The following is a 23502-nucleotide window of genomic DNA, read 5'->3' on the forward strand; positions in this document are numbered from 1 at the left end:
CATGTCTGACAAGTGAACGTAAGTGTAATGACCACCACTGTCTACTTTCTCATTAGCTTTCAATTCACTACATCCAGTTTTCTCCTCCATCTCTTTAATGAAATAAAGTGTTTCGCCAACAGTCACTCTCTTCATTCTATTACTAAATACTTGACAGCACTGCCTAATCTCGGCAAACTTTCCTTTCCTTTCCTTTTCCTTTAAAAGAAAATTGGACACAGTGGGGCCGGAGAGAAAGCACAGCGGTAGGGTGTTTGCCTTGCACGCAGCGGATTCAGGACTAACAGTGGTTCGAATCCCGGCACCCCATATGGTCCCCCGTGCCTGCCAGGTGAGATTTCTGAGCACAGAGCCAAGAGTAACCCGAGTGTCCCCGGGTGTGACCCAAAAACAAAACACACACACACATACACAACACACAAATTGGACACTGTGATTTCCTCCCTACATTTCCCAATTTTAGTTCATTCGCCTTTTCCACAAAAAAGCAATAACAAAAAGTCTACTCTAAAAAGTACGTATATCTATCTGACGTCGTATCAGACGTACAGTTAGGCCAACTTATGTTTTTCTAACTTTGCTTATTTGTAAAAGTGTATTGAGCTGACATCAATTCATTCAAATAATACGGTACGCAAGAAATGGTGGAACTGGTCTCAGGTTCCCTGCAAATCCAGGAAAAATCCATATTCGACTCCCACCCCCATTTTCAGCATTAACTCTCCCTAGGACAGCAATGTGGTTCCCCCACCCCGCCCACTGCATTAGTAGAACGAGCAGCGGCTCCAGTCTGCTCCAAGCGTCAGTGAGAACTTGCCTTCCCAACGGTTGACAGATATGTGCGTGCTTGTGTGTGTGAGTGTGTGTGTTTACAGAAAAGGCGTCACCACCAGAACCACATTCACCGCGTTGGACTCACACTGCAGCTGGGAGCCGGAGAGCCGCGGAAAGGAAGTTTGGGCCACGGCAACGAGGATCAAGTTGCAAAAGGCAACTTGCAAAAAAGCAACCGAGGGGCAACTTCAGCAGCTTCTGCGCACGCCCAAACTCCGAGACCGTTTCAGGACTGACAAAGGCCCCACAACACAAACGTCTCTTGATGAAAGAAAATGACCGCCAGGGTAGAAGACTAAAGGCACAGAGCGTGTCCAGGCCGTGAGTGCGGCAAGAATGAGCGGCAAGAGAGCAGCCACGGCGCCAACTCAGGGCCCCCCCAGAGTCAACGCCGGCGAACAAGAACGGTTCAAACCTTCCCGCCCCTGGGCAAGGCGCACTTCCGCGTCCCGGAAAGGGCCAGACAGGAAGTCCCGCCCGCCCGGAGCGCACCGTAAGCGTCAGGGCCCCGCCCCACTCCGAGGGAAACGACGGAACCGGAAGTGGGGGCGACGGTTCCTAGTAAGGAATGTGCCCGAGTCCTCTTTGTCAATTACCTGCCTTGACGGGAGGACACAGTGCCAATCGGCTGTATGCAAGCCTATGATTATCAGACTTTCCCAGAGCAGCTCTCACTTCAATAATGAGACCATGACAATCCCGTCAAGCTTCTGGGAAGAGAGCGCTGCCAAAAGTTTCAAAGACTTTTTTTCTCATTTGGCACAAGTCCAATCTGTATTTATTGCAATTAGACAGTTATTGTCGGCGCGCCTGCTGAGTGAGGGATACACTGGGACGAAAACAAGGCCGGAGACCCAGTTTGAGGATGTGAACTGTGATTAGAAGAGGAAGAGCACCTTTGTGGCAAGCTCCTGCGGCGAAACACAGGACTATTAGGACACCCAGCTTCCCTGAGCCATTGCAGGGAGCATGAAAAGCAAGTTTCAAGCAGAGGTTGACCATCAAGGCCAAAGCCCTGACTGACACTTAGGAAAGCTGGACTCTTAAAGGGTCTTAAAGAGGCATTTCAATTATGACCTTCTGCAAGCTTTCCTAGGGGGAAAAGTCAGCAAGGGTGGTAAAGATGCAACACGGTTAGATCTAGTGGATTAAGGATTATGGGCTTTCCCTGGAAGGCAGTGGTAAATGGTAACGGCTTTAATAAAGAATGGGAGAAGTAACTCAAATCCTCCCAAGTATTTGATATAACAATTAACTTCTATCTTAAAATATATATATATATATTTATATACAGAGAGAGAGAGAGAGAGAGAGAGAGAGAGAGAGAGAGATGTATCATTTGGTTTTGGAGCCACACCCAGCAGTGCTCTGGAGTTACTCCTGGCTCTGCGCTCAGAAATTGGTCCTGGGGTCTGGGGATCAAACCAAGGTCAGTCATGGGTTGGCCACGTGTAAGGCAAATGCCCTACCACTGTGCTATGGCTCTGACCCCTATCTATGCTATATATTTTTTCTTTATATTTTATTCAAACACCTTGATTACATACATGATTGTGTTTGGGTTTATATATAGCATAGACAGCCTCAAACAATGTTTTCTTTGGGCCACAGTGGTAGGTCAGCAGGGAGTATGCTTGCTTTGCATGCAACTGACCTGAGTTCGATTCTGGCATCCCATATGGTCCCTGAACACTGCAAGATGTAACCCTGCCCAGGATTGGGTGTGGCCCCCCAAAAAACTAAAAAACCCAAACATGTCTTCATTGGGTCTGTAACATAAATACCTGTTAAAAATAGAGGTAATTCAGGTCATATTCTACTCAAGTTCTTCCTTTCACTCTACTACGGAAGGGTCTAGAAAGTTTTCTGGAAGCGCTGAGTGGAGAAAGGATAGAAGGATGTAAACTCAAATACAGAAGCTCTGTAGCGGCTTTTGCAAAGCCAATAGGAAGGATGGCAGCAATTGAGGCTCAAAAGTGAGGATGGAGGGTACCTGGTCAAATACATAGATTAACTGGACAATTTTGGTGACGAACAAATTAAAAGCAACGCCAAGATTTTTTGTAAGGCTGGGCAAATGAAAAAGTGGCAGAACCATCAATAAGAAGATGTAGGACAACCACCAAATTTAAGAACATCAAGACAAATTTTGTATTTTCTCAGTGAAAGTAACAATTTAGCAAAGGTCTAGAATATAGAAATTGGAAATAAATAGTTATTAACTGAGCTATATATAGAACAGGATGAAGTGGCCTGAAGAAAAAGAATTAAGTTTTGGGATAAAATTCCTACAGGAACATCAGATTTTTTTTTTTTAAACGAGCTAGTATACTCTAGGCACAAAGAGGTTCTCAGTCTTGGGAACACCTATCAGTAAATGCCTAGAGGGTAAGCCAAAGAATAAAATTTCTACTAGTTTTAGTGACATGGAGATCAGGCTGACTTATGAGGGTTATTACAGCAGAGCTGAAAGTCAACAGCAGGCCTGAAGAACAAATAGGATAGACAATAAAACAATTTTTAAACATTGAGAAACCAGAGTAGGAAACAGATAAAAGGCTATATAGCTAAAGAAAATTGCAAGGATCAGATTTCTTTTGATATGAAGGATGGCATAATCTACAACTCTTGCAAAGGGTAAAAGGAATTGGGTGATTTACAAAATATAGACCAGGGGCTGGCGATGTAGCTCGGCAACTTATACACTTACATGTATAAGGCCATGGGTTTAATTTCCAGCACAACTATAAAAGAACTAAAAATATTACATTAAAATTTAAAAAAAAAATCACAGCAAAGGGGCCAAGGAGGTCTCTCAAAGAAGTACAGTGCATGTAGAGTGCATGAATAGTATGTATTAGGTTAAGTTTGATCCATGGTCTTTGTTGCCACCTTATCTCCTTGTTTCAGTTCCTAGCATTGACAAACTTCCAATCAATACGGGCCTCAGCCCAGCACAACTCCATCAGCATCAAACCATGAAGCCTATAGAGAAGCTAAAATCCAGAGGTGGTCCTTTAATTAAGCAAAATACATAGGGCCAGCATGGTGGTGCTAGCGTTAAGGCGTCTGTCTGCCTTGCCTGTGCTAGCCTAAGACGAACTGTAGTTCATTCCCCCATGTACCATATTGTGCTGCAAGTCAGGAGCGATTTCTTAGCGCATAGCCAGGAGTAACCCCTGAGTGTCACCAGGTGTGGCACAATACAAACAGAAAAAGAAAAAAATATATATTTACAAAAATACAGGCCAAATAACTAGTATACATGAAAGTGGATGAGATTCAGGCATATTAAATAAATGGCCCTTAAGGAGTGAAATTTCCTATATCGAAAGAATGAAGTTCGTTTCTGTATGTTTGTCTGGCGCCATTTCTTCACGGTGAAGTCATCATTTAAGGAATGAAGGGCACAGAATGGGAAGTGTCTGAAGTTATTGAAAATGGGAATGAAGGTGAAGATTATGAATTTATGATACAAAACTACCAGGTAGAATCCTTCCACAATAGCCTCAATGCAAGCATAGTGCCTAAATCACTCAGGCTTGGTCAGCTTGACTAAATGCAGCAATGACTTTCATAATTTTACTTACTTCTGCTAAAGTCCTGCCTAATGACATAATTGTATTAAATGACTTGTAAAGGAGCACACTCCAGAGGAATTTTAAGTATAGTGTTCCACATGGGAAGATGAGAGCACCATCTTTGAGATTTGTTCACACTGAAAAGCACCAAAGAAGCCCTAAGAGAAGGGAGGCCATTTTTTCCATTGGATGCTGTTTCTACAACAGATTTAGGCTTAACTAGAAATTTGGTGCTGTTGTCACAGAGCAAGGGCTGCTTAGTTAGTGGGTATCCTTGGTAACAGATGAACTAGCAAAGGCCTGGGGCCTCACTGGTAATAAAGCAGAGGTCATACAAGGAGGAGTGTCATGATGGCATTTTATAGCTGGCTTAGAGTTTCCTATTAACTGCAGTTTACTCTGTCCTTCAAGCCTGATCAACAGATAGGCATTTTTCTTTTTCCATTTAAGCTGATGTTTAAACATCAACAATTAAGCAGTTTAAGCTTTAATTCTAGACAGATATTTAGTTTCACATCAAATATCTTCCATTGCTAAATATCTATTCTTAAAAAACAAGTTAAAATTAACCTCAACCCACTTGTCATTCCTATACTTAATAGCACAGTTTACAGAATTACTCTATTATCCAAAGTTCAAATTCTACCTCCAAATAAACTTCTCTTCCTGACATTAAAAAAAATCAGAACATTGCCACCTATTCCTCAACATCCTCCGGTCATATGGACAGGAGACTACTAAGTAAAATTCACAGCTTCAAAATGCAGCATCTTCCTAGGTCTTTCCTCTCACAATGCCATATTGGAAGATGTCCAACCCAAATGCACATGTTGTATGCTATGTGATTCTTCTGGTCAAGAGATGGTTTCAAGTCATCTGAGGCATAAGAGTAAGATGAGTGAAGACTCCAGGTGATTAAAGTCTCTAGTAGTCTGAATCACCTCCAATCCTAAAGTTTTGCTAGCTAAGGCCTCCTAAGTAACACAGAATAGAGAAAAGTTGTTCCTATTAGCAACTGTTGGAAGTTTATATTCCAATAGCACACTACTTGACCTCTAGCCTGCCGCAATGTCCTTTTTTTTGGTGGGAGTGGGTCAACCCAGCAGTGCTCAGGGGTTACTCCTGGCTCTGTGCTCAGAATCGCTCCTGGCAAGCACAGGGGACTATATGGGATGCCAGGATTCGAACCACCATCCACCCTGGATTGGCTGCATGCAAGGCAAACGACCTATCACTATGCTCTCTCTCCAAACCCTGCAGTGTCCTTTTTAAATTCTCCCTATTTCAGGTTACACAAGTGCTGGTGGGAAAAAATAATTCTGAATTTCTCCAAACCTCATATAGAAGCTGTTTTCTTTTAATAATGAATCTATATTTTAGAAGGTATATTTACTAGCTTCTCGAAGCATAATTATCTACCAGTAAATTCTTATTCAATACGCTAAAGCATACCATAATAGTTTTTCCTGATTTGATACCTTAATTTTGTCATATAAACAAACTCAACAATTTTTTTTTAAAATACCAGGATATCACTCCAATTAAGAGGAAACAAAACTATTTAAATTTTATTTTCAAAGTCTAATTTTAATCCAGACTCAACAAAAACAGAAAAGTGAGACAGCTACCTCTATTAGCAGACACAGATGTACCAAGTGTACAACAGTGGATTATTAACTATTTACATGCATATTTACAAACAATTCTTTTGTACATAAGTTTTACTTTTTCGTTAGTTGGAAAAAGATCTGACATTACAAAAAAATATTAGGGCCACGGTGGTTCAACATTATAGTAAACGTATTAGAAAACTGATCTTTAAGGTGTTTTAATTATAAAGCAGATGAAAACATGAATGACAAAATTCTCTAGTAAAAAGTCAATGAAACTCATGCTACAAAATAAAAATAAAACTTTTATATATATAAAACAAAATAATTAATGATCTGGGTTTGAAAGTAATGAAGTTAGGTGGGGAAAAAAGTAATTCTGGAATTGCAAATCCTTGGTGAAGAATCTTAGTTGTTTACTTCAGAGTTCTCTTTTTTATTAAATGACACTTAAAAAATCCCTAGTATCAAATAGCAGCTGGGTAGATAAATCAGATATTAATAATATATTCTAAAACTTTAATGGATAAACATGTGATTTGAAACACAATTTATTGAGATTCCAATGTAAAATGAAAGCTATGACACTCATATCTTAAAAAAAAAATTACATTCTTTGTAGTAATATGTATTTCCAGGCTAAAATTTTTTTCCCTCAATGAAAGTAGAATTTAAATGATAAGTTTCTAACCAGCTAGCAAAATTTACTTTCAACGTTTCATTTATTTCAAAAATCACTTTATTGCAGCCAAAACAGTGGAATTATCTGTACATAATAAACTATTATATATATATACATTTTAAGTTATAGGGAATAAAGTTTATTTTGGCAGATAATGTTAAACAAAATTAAAGTTGCATACATTAGTAACATAACTCAACATCCTTAATTTGGTAAAGTACTAACAAATTTTCTTGCTTTCCTGTGGGTCTGCTAAATCATAACCTAAATTGCTTTATAAAACTGATATGCCGAAATTTATTTTACTGTTTTCGCTTACGCTCTGATTCCAAACAAAACTTTTCATATGCTTCTTCTATCTCTGGGTCCATCTCATCATCAATATCATCCAAGTACCTGTGAAAGAAGCAAAGATAATTTATGAGCTTAATGATTTTTCAGTTCAGAATGTCTAAGATGCAAAGTCATAAAAATAACTTTGCTAAGACTACTTTTAGAGAATGCAACCAGTGTGGCAGGAGTGATAGTACAGTGGTTAGTGTTTGCTTTGCCTGCGGTCTACCTGGTTTTGGTCCCCAACATCCAGTATGGTCCCTGGAGCACACAGGAGTACTTCATGAGCACCACTGGCTCAAAAATGGGGAAAAGTATTTTTAAATAAGAATACAAAATGTAAGCTGTGCTTAGAAATCCACAAATATCTCACTTCCTTAACAAACTACCTATTTTAAGAGATTATACTGGAATCTGAACCACACATTCATGGTTAAAATTCAGCAATCTGTGTCAGAGCAATATAGCTCAGCAGTAATCCTGACACACATATAACACAGGACAGACCCCAGTTCGAATCCAGCATTCCATATGGTCCCCCACCCCACCTGTCAGGAGTGAATTCTGAGCACAGAGCCAGGAGTAACCCGAGCGCCACTAGATGTGACCAAAAAAAAAAACAAAAATTAAAAAAAAAAAAGATTCAGCAATCTTGTAGACATATGATGAATTATTTAACCTAAAAAGTAAATTTAAATGCTTGACCTATCAACTTGAGGCTCAAAGTTAATATTAATTTCATACATATATTTAAGTATACTATCACAGAAAAATTTCAGATGTGTCATTCACCTCCAATGATTCATACCTACTACCATATTTTTCATATAAGATGCACTCTCCTCTCCCCGCAAAAGCTGCCTGGAGCTGACGCCTGAGTGCAGGGGAGGAGAGCATCTAAATGCTACATGCGTCTTATAGAGTAAAAATAGAGTATGTATTTAATACCAAAAATGGTGTTCCTAAAAGCTGGAGTGATAGTGTGTAAAGCACTTACTTGCCTTGCACATGGCTAACCCAGATTTGATCCCCAGTACTCAAGTATGCCCCAGGAGTGATCCTTTGTGCAGAGCCAGGAGTGACCTCTGAACACCACCAGGTATGAACCCCCCAAACAAACAATAAAATGCTATTCCTACAATGACTCAATGACATTCGTATTTGAAACCAGACTGTCATAAGAATTTACTTCCTAAAAATGATACTAGGACAATGTTGGAAAGGAAAATCACCTGCTACAGAGGCAGGCAGGGAGTCGGGGGGGGGGGGGGCAGCAATGTGTTAAGAAAAGAGAAATTAGTAGAGGTTAGGGGACACTAGTGAAGAAATTGGTATTGGAAATCTGTATGCCTAAATCTCAATCATGACTATCTTTGTAATATTCCCAATTATTAGGTGTTCAAAATGATACAAAACAATGATTCCCATAAAATAATAGGTGCTCACTAAGGGTTTACTGTATACATTATCATAGCCATGTTAAAAAGATAGATCCTACTGATGTCCAACCCATCCACTATCTTTTCAGCAGGCCCACCTCCACATATGAACCACGTGGCTACATATATAGTCAGACCATAACTCTCTCATCCCACCTCACTTACTTTTGTGACTGGGTGACAGGTAGAAGGAAAACAGCCTGAACTGGGGCCAGAGAGATAGCACAGTGGCGTTTGCCTTGTAAGCAGCCAACCCAGGACCCAAGGTGGTTGGTTCAAACCCGGCGTCTCATATGGTCCCCAGTGCTTGCCATGAGCTATTTCTGAGCAGACAGCCAGGAGTAACCCCTGAGCATCGCTGGGTGTGGCCCCAAAACAAAAACAAACAAACAAAAAACAAAAAAACAAAAAAAGAAAACAGCCTGAACTGAAACCCAGCCTGAACCCTCAAAGATTATCAAGGAGCTAAATACAAAGATTCACAAACAGAACAACAGCATCAGAGCAAACACAATGAGGAACACTCTAAGAAAACCATCAAGCTGGGCCAGAGAGATAGTATAGAAGTAGGTCATCTGCCTTGCATGCGGACAGTGGTTTGAATCCCGGCATCCCATAGTCCCCCTTGCCTGCAAGGGGCGATTTCTGAGCAGAGAGCCAGGAGTAACCAATACTGAGTGCTGCCAGGTGTGACCCAAAAACCAAAAAAAAAGAAAAAGAAACCATCAAGCTAAATGATACAGGCTCTACCAGTACCAAGCAATTATGTAAATTCTCAAAGACTTTAATGATACCACATTGAGGATGTTAAACAGCTCAAAGAAACAATGGCACAAATAGTCAGCAGAACATAAGAGCTGAAATCAAAAAACTACTACAGTAAGTGATATAAAAAACTGCAATAGATGGGTGCAGACATAGACCAGCAGGTAAGGTTCATGACTTGAACATGGTTGACTGATGTTCGATCTCCAGGAGCACTATATAGTTCTCGGAGCACCACAAGGCATGCAGACCAAGGAATAAGTCCTCAGAATAGACTGGGGTGGCCCCCAAACAAACAAAATTATAAAGACAAAGAAGGTTTGAGCAGCAAAATAACAACAGCTAAGGAAAGGATTAGGTGCTCAAAAATACAGTAAACCTCTAGAAAACAGAACATGGAAAAAAAGTTAGAAATTAGTAGCACATCAGAGAATTTATGGGACAAGTTCAAGATGAACAGTAAGAATCATGGAGTCACTCAAGAACAGGAAGGAAGGGCTGGAGAAATAGCACAGCTGTAAAGGGATTGCCTTGCATGCAGCCGATCCAGGACAGATGGTGGTGGTTCGAAACCTGGCATTCTATATGATCCCCTGGAGCCTGCCAGGAGTGATTTCTGAGTTCAGAGCCAGGAGTAACCTGAGTGCCGCTAGGTGTGACCCCAAAACAAAAACGAAAACAAAGAAAAGAACAGGAAGGAAAATTCGATGAGGAGCCACTAGACAAATAAACTAAGAATTTTGCCAAGTTGAGGAATGCAGGCATCAAGATCCAAGAACCAGAGGGTCCCAGTGAAAGTAGACCCAAATATAAAAATTCCAAGATACATTATAACCATTTTGACAAAAATCAAAGACAGACTGTATACTGAAAACAGCAAGGTCAAAAGAGGAAGTTAATATGGAAAGTTCCTAAAATTCACAGCATATCTATCAAATGAAGACTGAGGACTGAAGAGAATGGTTGGTGGAATATAAAAAAAAAAAAAAAAAAAAAAAAAAGGAAAGAAAAACCTAAATGAAATGAAAACTTCGCCAAAAATACTCTATCTACTTACATTATCATTCAGACCTGAAGGAATGATTAGTCTGTCTTGAAAACAGTTTTGTAAGAGATAAAGGATATTCCTTTAAAAAACAAACTGCCACTGAATATGGCACTCATTGGGCACTTGTGATGCCCTATACTTTTTCAATAATGAATTATTTCACTCATATCAAATGTTTTGCCTACAGATTTTATTGTATCTATAGATTTTTAATGTATCTCTTACTTATTAAGGCAGACCCTTAAGCACTCATATTTTCTAACAAAAAGCCAATACAGGGACCAGAATGGCTGGACACTTGTCTTGCATCTGATTGACCTGGGTTCTATCCCCGGCACTTCATACGGTCCTTGAGCCCACCAGGAGTGATCTCCTGAGCACCACTGTGAGTCAAAATACACACACAAAAAAACTTTTCTCTATTTTGTGTGGAATATAAAGAAATATACTAAAGGAACAACAGTTGTTCAGTCATTGGCATTACAGAACCGGGGTATGTGTGGGGAAGGTTATATGAGTGAAAGGGACCGTTGGGACACTGATAGAGGGAAGTGGGACCTATGGAGATGGGTGTGGTATTGGCATGGGAAACATAATTCATGGTATTCTAAATCCTGGTATATCAAGAAAAATGGTTTAAAAAAGATACTACCGGGGCCGGGCGGTGGCGCTGGAGGTAAGGTGCCTGCCTTGCCTGCGCTAGCCTAGGACGGACCGCGGTTCGATCCCCCGGCGTCCCATATGGTCCCCCAAGAAGCCAGGAGCAACTTCTGAGTGCATAGCCAGGAGTAACCCCTGAGCGTCACAGGGTGTGGCCCAAAAACCAAAAAAAAAAAACAAAAAAAAAAAAACAAACAAACAAAAAAGATACTACCGGGGCCGGTGAGGTGGCGCTAGAGGTAAGGTGTCTGCCTTGCAAGCGCTAGCCAAGGGAAGGACCGAGGTTCGATTCCATATGGTCCCCCCAAGCCAGGGGCAATTTCTGAGCGCTTAGCCAGGAGTAATTCCTGAGCATCAAAGAGGTGTGGCCCCCAAAAAAACAAAAAACAAAACAAAAAGATACTACTATCTTCTTCATTTTAGACATTAAAAAAAGACCGAGGTTAATAAAAATCTTTATTTTTTTTGGTTTTTGGGTCACACCTGGCAGCGCTCAGGGGTTATACTCCTGGCTCTACGCTCAGAAATCATTCCTGGCAGGCTCAGGGGACAATATGGGATGCCAGGATTCGAACCACCATCCTTCTTATGCAAGGCAAATGCCCTACCCCATGAGGTTAATAAAAATCTTTTAAGGTAAGATTAAGATGTGGCAGAACCAGAATCTGCATCAAGGTCACTTCCAATGGTTCTTGCATTCACAACATGATGCCACCCATGCCTCACCTCCCAATAACCTTCCCTCACTAAATCCCACTAACTAACAATGGGTCTTTGACTTCCTGTTTTTCCTCCTCCTCTTATAGTACAGGCCATGAGTTGAAAAGACCACAATTTCAATCTAGTAAGAGAATATAAAGCTTGCCAAAACTAAAGTTTGAAACTAAAATTCAATGCTATGAGCAACTTGAGCTCCTAGTGGAATGTTCAGAAGACTCAATCTTCCAATTAATTATGCCTATATTTTAGATACCTGTATCTTTTTCTATTAAACTAGAATAAAGTTATAACATAATAGATCTCAAAAATAAAGCATAAGACAGGAGAGAGAAAAAAGTGTCTGACTTATTTTCCACTGAGCTGAGTACAGAATAACAATGTCAAATAAACTGAGAGTAAGAACTATAACATATTTACCCAGTCCAAACACTTTCTACAAAGAAAATGAAGATTTTCTTTTGTTGTTGTTGCTATTATTTTTTGGCAGTGTTCAGGGGTTACTTCTGACTCTGTGCTCAGAAATTACTCCTCGCAGGCTCAGGGGACTAAATGGGATACCAGAGATCAAACCCAGTCCTCTGTGTGCAATGTAAATGACCTCCCTGCTGTGCTATTATTCTGGCCCCTGCAATTTCTTTTACCTTAAAATATCTTTTGAGCTGAGATATGTTTTAAAAACAGACAGAGAACTTTCTAAGATCTTGTATTATTAACTTTTGTTATTCTTTGGGGCCTATATATGACAGTGCTTTAAGGCTTCCAAGTGGTACCAGATACACAAACCTAGCATTCTGCATGCAGAGCAAGCATTCAGCCTTTGAGCTATCTCTGTGGCCTTACAACTACTTATTCCTCACCCCCACCTACACCTACTTATTTTAAAATCTTAAATATAATGACAGAATTTATAAAAGTAAATTATGAGTATGCCATATATGTATAGTCCCCCCCCCCCAATTACACATGCGTTTTTAGAATGAGTTTGTATTTGCTTTGCTTTTTTTTTTTTGTTTTGGGGCCACACCCAGTGACAGACACTCAGGGGTTATTCCTGGCTATGTGCTCAGAAACTGCTCCTGGCTCTGGGGACCACATGGGACTCCAGGGATCGAACCCAGGTCCGACTGGGTCAACCGACCGCCTACAAGGCAAATGCCCTACTGCTGTGCTATTGCTCTGGCCCCAAGTTTGTATTTTCTAACGATTTTATTTGGGGGGGGGGGTGTCCACACCTGGTGGTGCTCAGGAGTTACTCCTGGCTCTGCACTCAGAAATCACTCCTGAGGGCCGGAGCAGTGGCGCAGTGGTAGGGCATTTGCCTTGTATTCGGCTGACCTAGGACAGACCATGGTTCAATACCCCGGTGTCCCATATGATTCCCCAAGCAAGGAGTGATTTCTGAGCACATAGCCAGGAGTAAATCCCTGAGTGTCACCGGGTGTGGCCCAAAAAAACAAAAAGAAAAAAAAAAAAATCACTCCTGGCAGTGCTCAGGGGACCATATGGAATGCCAGGGATCAATTCCAGATCAGTCTCATGCAAGGCAAGCATGCTACCTGTTGTGCTATCGTTCAGCTCCCTGTATTTTCTAAAGATTTCATGAAAAATTTGGGTAAATTAAGTACGATAGAATACCACTATAATACTATCAAACAATGTAATACTATCATACACTATCACCACAAACTCTGACAACAAAATTCCATAAAGAAGTTAATAAAAAAAAAACAAACAAACAAAAACAACTTACGGATCACCAGCCCCTGATAAATCCGTTCCATTTTCTTCATAATCTGGGAAAAACTCTTCTCTTTCAAGTAATTCTTGATATTTCTCTTGATAATCTATAAAAAAAGTTTTTTACAATTAAACTGTATAATTAAGAAATACTAAGAAATCTCATCAAATGGTTGACTATACTTAGAATTCTTAAATTGCATTAGATCCAATGTTTTTTGGGTTTTTTGGGCCACACCCGTTTGACGCTCAGGAGTTACTCCTGAGCTCAGAAATTGCCCCTGGCTTGGGGGGACCATATGGGACGCCAGGGGATCGAACTGTGGTCCTTCCTTGGCTAGCGCTTGCAAGGCAGACACCTTACCTCTAGCGTCACCTCACCGGCCCCTAGATCCAATGTTTTAGTAGCTTGCTTTAGCCCCTTGGCTTGTTCATAAATTTTGTTAGTTTGGGGACTACTTGAGCGATGCTCAAGGATTATTTCTTTTTTTTTTTTTTTTTTTTTTTTTGGTTTTTGGGTCACACCCGGCGGTGCTCAGGGGTTACTCCTGGCTGTCTGCTCAGAAATAGCTCCTGGCAGGCACGGGGGACCATATGGGACACCGGGATTCGAACCAACCACCTTTGGTCCTGGATCGGCTGCTTGCAAGGCAAACGCCGCTGTGCTATCTCTCCGGGCCCTCAAGGACTATTTTGAGCTCTACACTCAGGAATTACTCCTGGAAGTGCTCAGAGGACCATATGAGGTGTCTGGGATTAAACCCAGGCAGGCCATGTGCAAGGCAAATGCTCTACCCATACTATGGCCTGTATGGCACTAGCCATAATTTTAATTAAATGTATGAATTATTCCTTTAAATTTGAAAATATACTTTAGTACATTTGTTTTTGCTTATACTCTATATTTCTTTCCATTAAATAAAATAAGGCTATGTAACTTGTTGGACAAAAATATGTTCTCTTATTCCTGTTTATCCTTCCATAAACATTTTGACTTCCGGCTCTTCCATTATTCCAACACAGGGTGATAAAAGCAACCTAGCTAGCAGGTAATGTCATTTAGTCTATGTTTCTTAATTAGTTGAAGACAACCTTGGTCCAGGATCTTAGACAAGGCATTTTCTTTTCTTATCTCTCCTGCAGAGACAGTTGGAAGGTAGATACCTGATAAATGTTTCATTTATATCAACTTTCCCTAGCTCGGACACTTCCAAAGCAATTACAAATGAGATTATTGCTTCCCATATGCCAACTGCCTACAGCAGAGTAACTGAGTTCAAGATCAGCATGTTGCTATGGTGTCCACCTCTGAACAATGCATGGGATCGGTTCACAGAAAAACCAAACTTGTTAGAAGTAATCATCTCAAATTTCAAGCGGAGAGACAGTCAAGAGATAAAGACTTTTTCTCCAAGACTGTATTTATAACAAATTCCAGAATAAAGGTTTGGTGATATCCAACATTCAATTGTGGCAATTTGGAGATAACTAAAATTTTAACATCTTTTCACAACATATGCTTTATTTTTTGGGGGGGCCATACCTAATTTTGTTCCTAGAGATGCGAGGGGTACCCATTTGGTGCCAGAGAACAAACTTACAGCATGTGCTATCACTCTATTCCATGTCCTTCAGTGCCCCAACAAATACACATAACAAGTAGTCGAGGTAGTAAATAAGACAAATTCTCTTAAATGTACAAATGAGTTCACAAAAGACTATCAAGTCTACAGGTGACAAATAAAATGAAACAAATCTCTCTTCTTTATGTCTCTATCACACACACACACACATACACACACACACACACACACACACACACACAAATTAAGGCAAACCATGCACTGCTCTACAAGCTACATCTCCACATGTCATGGAGGCCTTGGATTTCAAGTAAAAAATATCGGAGAGCAAGTTGTCTTGAGTTATGCCCCATTCCTACCTCACTCCATACATTCCCAGAACCTACCCACTATATTATCTTTCTGGTCCTAAAATACATCATCTTTGTATTTGTTAGAATCAAATCCATATTGATGTAATTTACTAAGTATAGAGTGAACTACAGAGATCGACTACTTCCTTCCACACTAACCAAATTAAACTTTCTTTTGTTTTTGAGCCACACCCGGTGACACTCAGGGATTACTCCTGACTATGTACTCAGAAATCACTCCCGGCTCGGGGGACCATATGAAAAACCAGGATCAAACCCAGGTTTATCCAGGTTCAGCCTGATGCAAGGCAAATGCCCTACTGCTGTGCTATCGGTCTGGCCCCAAATTAAACTTTCAAATAAAAAATAGAGGCTGAAGCCGTAATACAGTGAGTAGATTGATTGGCTTGCAAACGGCTGACCAGGGTTCAATCCCCGGCACCCCATATGATCCCCATAACCTATCAGGAGTAATTCCTGAGCAGAGAGCCAAGAGTAACTCCTGAGAGTCACCAAGTGTGGGTCAAAAACCAAAAATAAAATAAAAAAATTAATCAGAATAATTAAAATGCACTTAGCTGAGGTTTTCTTTCCATCTTACATTAGTACTCAAGATACTAGGTGAAATTTTCTAAGTGTAAGTCAATGTAATGACTTTACTTTAGGATAATGTTAATTCTTCAAAAAGTGACAATTTTGTGCTGGTAAAGTTAAGACTTTCTGTCAAATACCATCTAACAAAAATAGCAGGTAATGGTTGTGAGACCACATACCTGGGTCAGCTGCAGTGAAAGGAACACCATCAGAAGTATAAAATGTTGGTTCATTCTAGGATGAATCAAAGTGATACAAATATGTAATCATTTCAGAATTGTTTTAAAGCACATTAACTAATGAAGCATGGCTGATGTCTCTTGTCTGCACCTGATAATGCAAGAATAAGCAAAAAAGAAAACCAATTTCCTAGAAGCCATTTTCATTTTACTAGTTAAGTCGTTTTCAGAGTTCCTACTCTATTATGTCAAGTTCCTGTGGTTCTAACCCTACCTATATACCATTCATCACATGCAAGATGAGTAAGTCTGATGTGCGTTATTGTAGTTAAATGCCTGCTCATTCTGAGTGGTGGTTTCTTTCCCCTCTCCACCATTTCTCACTGAAGAATTTCTAAAAGGGGACCATACTGGGGGCATTCCCCAGAGCTGCTTTATTCGTGGAAACAAAAGAGCTCCAGGAGCTCCAGAGTATCACTGTCCCAGCAAATTTTTTTTTCTAATTTACCAAAACAAGTAAGAGTGTGAGAGGTTCAGAGCTTTATTTACAAATTCTCTGGCAGAACTGCTTTCTGGAAACTATCCACTCACCAAAATCCAAACCATGTCAGTCCTCCTAGCCAGTGGATGACTCTGTCCTTAGTTCACCCTTCCACTACATGGTTCCATGTCTCTTCTATTTGTTGGCTGTGCAGAGATTATTATTATTATTATTTTTTTTTTTTTGGTTTTAGGGTCACACCTGGTGCTGCTCAGGAGTTACTCCTGGCCATCTGCTCAGAAATAGCTCCTGGCAGGCACAGGGGACCATATGGGACACCGGGATTCGAACCAACCACCTTATGTTCTGGATCGGCTGCTTGCAAGGCAAACACCGCTGTGCTATCTCTCCGGGCCCTGTGCAGAGATTCTTAAGCCAGCAATAATAGAGTTGTTGGGTATTAAATTCTAAGAACTACTTTATGTAACTGATCTAGATATTTGCAAAAACAGAATTCGATCAACAAAAAAACCCAAAAATGTTAACACTAGCATACCATAAAATAGTTAGGATCGTTTTCAGGTGTTGCTTCTCTGTAAGTTGAGGTCGCATGGACTCGACCCCAGTTACTTGACCGAAGTTCTACAAGCTTCAAGAGCATCTGTTTTACATCTCTGCAAACCAAAATGGAAAGAATGAGTTAAAGTGTTAACAAACTCTAAAAATATCTGAGCTGTACAATTTTCTCCTTTAATTTTGGGAGTATGTGTGGAGGGGCATGACAATGTTGTCTATAGTCATGCTTAGGAAGTTCCGGGGCTCCACCCAACAATTCTTGGCCAACTGGATTGGTGGGGTTCAATGTGCCAGGGATTATTCAAGTCCCCTTGTTGGTACTAAGAGACTTTTAGAATTACACCAGGAAACCATGTAGTATGAGGGATGGATCTGGGATGGCCACATATAAGGCATGTGCCTTACTTAACCCCTGTATTATCTTTCTGGCACCTTATTTCCTAAGTTTAAAATTTACAGAGCTAGAGCAATAGTACAGCTGTAGGTATGGTACTGGTCTTGTATGTGGCTGTCCAGGCTTTGATCCCCAGAATCCCAGATGGTCCCCTGAGCCCTGCCAAGAGTTCTCCCTAATGCAGAGCCAGGAATAAGCCCTGAGCACCAAGTAGTAATGATCCCAAAACAAAACAAACCCCAAAACACTTATATCCAATCCACAGATGTTGTAAGCCATTTGCCATTTCCTACAATATTATTAAATGTGGCAAATAACAGGGCCAAAGAGATAGCATGGAGGTAAGGCATTTGCCTTTCATGCTGAAGGTCATTAGTTTGAATCCCGGCATCCCATATGGTCTCCTGAGCCTGCCAGGTGCGATTTCTAAACATAGAGCCAGGAGTAACCCCTGAGTGCTGCCAGGTGTGACCCAACCCCCCCCCCCCCAAAAAAAAAGTGGCAAATAACAACTTGCCCTCAAGCCCATGTTCTTTCTTGAACACATTTTTCCTCTGTCTCTCCCCTTATATCTAAGTAAAGTTATCTTGCTTCACTTAAAAATAATTGACATGGGCCCGGAGAGATAGCACAGCGGCGTTTGCCTTGCAAGCAGCCGATCCAGGACCAAAGGTGGTTGGTTCGAATCCCGGTGTCCCATATGGTCCCCCGTGCCTGCCAGGAGCTATTTCTGAGCAGACAGCCAGGAGTAACCCCTGAGCACCGCCGGGTGTGACCCAAAAACAAAAAACAAAAAACAACAACAACAACAAAAAATAATTGACAGATGTTTATATGCCTTTTATGAAACTTATGGTATAATTTAGCAAACAAGTTATCGGGGCCGCAGGAGGCAAAGTCGGGGTGATCCTTGAGTGCAAAGTCAGTAGTAAGCCTTGAACATTGGGGGGTGCGACCCAAACAACTAAAACAAAACAAAACAAAGATTCTTCTAGGGCAGGGCCACAAAATGTTGTACGGAGGGCCACAAACGGCCCATAGGCCGCGAGTTTGAGACCCCTGAGTTAAGGTCTAATTCACTTTCTCTTTTTAGTTTGGGGCTGTGCTCAGGGATTACTCCTGGCACAGAGTTTAGGAATCATTCATGGCAGTGCTCAGGGGACCATATAACTCCAGAAATCAAACCTGGATTAGGCATGTGCATGGCAAGCATCTCTTCAGCCCTTAAAATTTCAATTATTTTGATCAGATACAGCAATTTTTTTTTTTTTTTTTTTTTTTTTTTTGGTTTTTGGTTTTTGAGTCACACCTGGCAGTGCTCAGAGGTTACTCCTGGCTCTATGCTCAGAAATTGCTCCTGGCAGGCATGGCATACTGGATGCCGGGTTTCAAACCACCGTCCTTCTGCAATACAAGGCAAGAGCCCTACCTCCATGCTATCTCTCCGGCTCCAGATACAGCAGTTTAAAAACATGCAAAAACAAACAAACAAACAAAAAACCCAAACATGCAATGATCCAAAGAAAAGTAAGAAATTTAGATCTACTGCCAATCCATCGTTACTTCTTTTCCTACCTGCTGCAATGTGCATCTAGGACAACATTTTCAATCCTCTGAATGATTTCGTCCATATCAGACTTCCCCTTTTCCTTCCAGGCATCTTCTAAAACTGACCCTGTCAACTGAAAACAAAACAAAACAAAACAAAAAAACAACAGGTATCAGTGAAACAAAGTATTCAATTCAGCACCAAAATGCTAAAAATAGTAGTAGCTATTCAAATTTAAGCTATTTAAACAATATATTTATATTTATATTTTTATATTATATATTTATAAATTTATTTATATATATTTTTTACATATAAACATACATTTATATTTTTACATTCAGGAATCTATATCCTTTGCAATTTTTCTTAAAGAAATTGCAATAGAAAGAACTTTAATCTGAGGTTTTACTATCTGGCCTATTTCCTATAAGACTAAGAAAACCAATAAAATTTTCTGTAACATATCACTTCAAAGCTGGAATGTAATGGACATAACATTACTTCAGGTGTAAAAGTTAATAGCGTTTGTGGATTTTGCAAAATGGGTATATCAAATTAAATCTATTCATTCAGTATTGGTGGAACTTACTTTGGTTCAGCATTTGAAAGAAAATTTTGACATTATTCATCTAACTATATACACAAATTGACAATATCAAATCTACAGGTAGAAATTTAATGCATAAGAATGAGTATAAATTTAACCCACAGAAAAAACTGTACATCTAAGGATATGGTGAAAAATGACAGGTGCTGTAGCTAAACTGACATCTACAGTTCACCAAGAGAATGAATGTACTATGTATATACTGACAATAAACACTGGATAGCTACTAAAGAAAAAGATCAATTTCTGTGCCATACAAAGATATAAGATCTTTATTAAGTTGGAGGAGGGAATAAAAGCCTAAAAAAATAGAATCTTATTATAAGATCACACATGCTATATATCTCATTTTCACTTATAAATCCTGCATATTTATTTTATAGACAGTACTTTTCTTTCTTTTTTGGTTTTTGGCCCACACCTGGTAACACGCAGGGATTACTCCTGGCTATGCACTCAGAAATCGCTCCTCGCTTGGGGAACCACATGGGATGCTGGGGATAGAACCCAGGTCCGTCCTGAGTCAGCCACATGCAAGGCAAACACCCTACCGCTGCGCTATCGCACCAGTGGCCCCTAGATAGTAATTTTCTTAACATATAAACTTTAGCTTTAATTTATTTGTTACAATTCCTTTTCCCCAAATTATGCTAACAGGATACTAAAATTTTAAGATATAAAAACCTACCTTTAATAATTTGACTGCACAGATTAAGTTATCATCCACAGGATTAAAAAAGAGCGCATTCAGCAACTCCCGAAGACCAAACTGAAGAATATCTGCTCTTGTAACCTGTCCATTTGTTCCCTTGATCTTTTGAGACAAAAGAAAAATAGAAGCAACTGTGCCAAAATGTAATACAGACTTTAACAAAGTGCTGGCAAACAAAACATTAACAACACAAAAGCCATATGTGCATACTCTAATAGCAACTCAAAATTCTGTTTTGGGAAGTCCACATACAGAGGTTCTCAGCTCAGGGATTACAACAAGCCTTGCACTCAAAAAATCACTCCTGTGATACATGGGATCAAACTCAGGCCAGCCATGTGCAAGACAAACACTGTTTCCATCTGTTGTGCTCTTGCTCTTACCAAGGAATATACATTTTTAACTTACAAATAACTCCTTAATAAAACTAGCCAATTAGAGATAATTTAATTTTCATTTATGAATCAACCAGAGCAACTTAAGTTTATTTATTTATGGTTTTGAAGCCACAGCCAGCAATTCTCTGGGGTTGGTTACTCATGGCTCTGTACTCAGGTACACCTAGCAATGCTGGGGAGAACCATATAAGATGTGGGGAATGCATGGCAAATATCATACAGACTGTACTACGCTCTGGCTCCTAAGCTTACTTTAATATTACTATTTCATGAAGTGTTTGCCAGTCTATTAAGCTACCATCTTTTGAGAATTTATTATTTTTTAATAAACTATTTAAAAAATTTACATTAGAATGGTATAGATATCTTAAAACATTCAAGAGTCACACCTTATCCGATTCTCCCCAGAGACATATGATTACATCCACAAAGAAAATACTCAATCGCTAGGACCAAAGCAAAAATACAGCAGATAGGGAAGGCGCTTACCTAGCATGTGACTAACCTGGGTTTGATCCATAGCACCTGAGCATATAGGGTGCCAGAAACTGAACTCAGGTCAACCGCATGCAAGGCAAGCACATTTCATGTCCTGGCTATACATTTTAAATGCAGCAATATGTACATCTGCTAGAGGATCCTTGAGTTTTCCAATGTTAATGACACTGTCCTCAAATCAGAATGAAAGAAAGTATAACCTATGTATCTAGGCAAATCCATTAAAAACTAATGTTCAGCACTTTATTTACATTACCTACTAACAAAATATATACATATCTTTGCTATAAATTTAGTAAAAATGCATTTCTGTGGAAGATTTATATATACAATAAGACCAAGAATTTTGGGTAAATTAGAAAAAACAGAAACTATTTTGTTCTGTAAAGTAATTGTGCTATAGTTCTCATGATACTATAATTTAATGTATCTTAAATCAATATAAGACAATCAAAATACTATTACAAAATACTTTACTATGTAACTTCTTATATTGTAATAGTTATATTACACTAGTTATATAGTTATATATCACTAAGTATGCAAGAGTATTATTTCTTGGATTCCAAAAGTGTAAACTCCCAGTCAAACCACTGCTTTAATGAGAGGCTGAAAGACTTCTGACTGGCAGCAACTCCAGTTGTGTGCTGCTTGATGTTTCACAGTTAATTCTCAACTGAGACTCAGGGCGGGCACAACAGGTCACATGACACCAGTTAGGTATGCATGCTATTGATATTCTATGTAATTATCTAGGTATGTGTAATTACATTTCTGACAGTCACAAACAAAATTCACATTTCATTTTTCACAAGGTATCCCAGTTGTTAACAAACTGTACTTTCCAGCAGTCTATGAACAAGGGAACATACATTTTACGTTATAGTACAGACACTACTCACATGAATAGGAACAGAGACATGGCCAGGCCTGCGCTCACCTCTATTTCCTCTCATTCACTTAATTATAAAATTTATCAAATAAAATGTAAACACAAATTCCTTCATGAGATGCATTTATGTTCTAAGATTCTGTCAGTATATAACAGAAGAAAAATCTCTTCTTACCTCCAGGTTAAGATAAAGTTCTCCCAAAAAGAGTACAAATGCATGGAAGCGCTTTCGCGTTACTTCATCCCCTTTTGCAGCTTGGTCTTTAATTTCATATTCAGTCCGACATCTAGCAGAGACACATCTTTTTGTAATCTCACATTTCTTGGTTTCATTAAAGTCAAACAAGATGGCTATGTGTGGATCTGGTTGTCCACAAGTAATCCAGAGTCAAGCACAAAATATTAGCCCCCAAAGCTTTCCATGGCAGAATGTTCCTGCCTACCACAGATACAAAAACATACAGCTTTTCAGAGTTAAAGTTTTAAGAAATACAAGTATATTCGCAATTCATTCCAATTAAGTCTATAATACGAACTTTTCATAAAATAATACTGGCAAGTTTAACAATCTGGGGACTTGAGTGTAATTGAGTAATTGTGCATGGGTTCTGTTTTCTTTTTCTTTTCTTTTTTTTTTTTTTTTTTGGTTTTTGGGCCACACCCAGCGGTGCTCAGGAGTTACTCCTGGCTGTCTGCTCAGAAATAGCTCCTGGCAGGCATGGGGGACCATATGGGACAACGGGATTTGAACCAACCACCTTTGGTCCTGGATCGGCTGCTTACAAGGCAAGCGCCGCTGTGCTATCTCTCCGGGCCCTGTTTTATTTTTCTTAATGTTTTTTGGCTCAAAGTTCAAAATTAAGGTATCAGCAAGGGGATTTCTTCTGAGAATTCTATTTGTGGGTGGTTCTCTTCCTACTGTAACTATACCTTGTCCTCTTTCTTTGCATCTTTGCTCTCATAAGAAAAAATAAAAAATTAAAAAATACTGGCAAGTTTAAAAAAAAAAGAAAAAAGATTCATCACTTTATTGTCTAATGATAAGCCCTATTATATATGAGAGAGATAAAGAGAAAGAGAGAGAGAGAGAGAGAGAGAGAGAGAGAGAGAGAGAGAGAGAGAGAGAGAGAGAGAGAGAGAGAGAGAGAGAAATGAGGGGGCCAGAGGTAGTACAGCAAGCAGTGAAATACAGCAAGCAGGGTGACTGCTTAGCAAAAAGCTGATCTGGTTCTATCCCTATACCAGATATGGTCCCCTAAACATGGCCAGAACTG

At 39.7% G+C, this 23502-nt stretch overlaps 1 protein-coding gene across 1 annotated transcript in view; it reads right to left on the reverse strand.

Moving 5' to 3' along the window:
- Positions 1 to 6741: 6741 nt before the first annotated feature.
- PAIP1 (poly(A) binding protein interacting protein 1) overlaps positions 6742 to 23502 on the reverse strand; it is a 30384-nt gene continuing 13623 nt past the window's right edge. The window contains exons 5-11 of the mRNA XM_049768243.1: positions 22404 to 22515; positions 20417 to 20542; positions 19145 to 19251; positions 17156 to 17273; positions 16119 to 16173; positions 13423 to 13516; positions 6742 to 7103 (exon numbers count right to left, since the gene is read on the reverse strand). Coding sequence (XP_049624200.1) covers positions 7010 to 7103; positions 13423 to 13516; positions 16119 to 16173; positions 17156 to 17273; positions 19145 to 19251; positions 20417 to 20542; positions 22404 to 22515 — 706 coding nt within the window. The 3' untranslated portion in view covers positions 6742 to 7009. The remainder of the gene's footprint in view (positions 7104 to 13422; positions 13517 to 16118; positions 16174 to 17155; positions 17274 to 19144; positions 19252 to 20416; positions 20543 to 22403; positions 22516 to 23502) is intronic.

Source organism: Suncus etruscus, chromosome 2, assembly GCF_024139225.1.
Source record: "Suncus etruscus isolate mSunEtr1 chromosome 2, mSunEtr1.pri.cur, whole genome shotgun sequence".
In the NCBI taxonomy this organism is placed as follows: Eukaryota; Metazoa; Chordata; class Mammalia; order Eulipotyphla; family Soricidae; genus Suncus; species Suncus etruscus.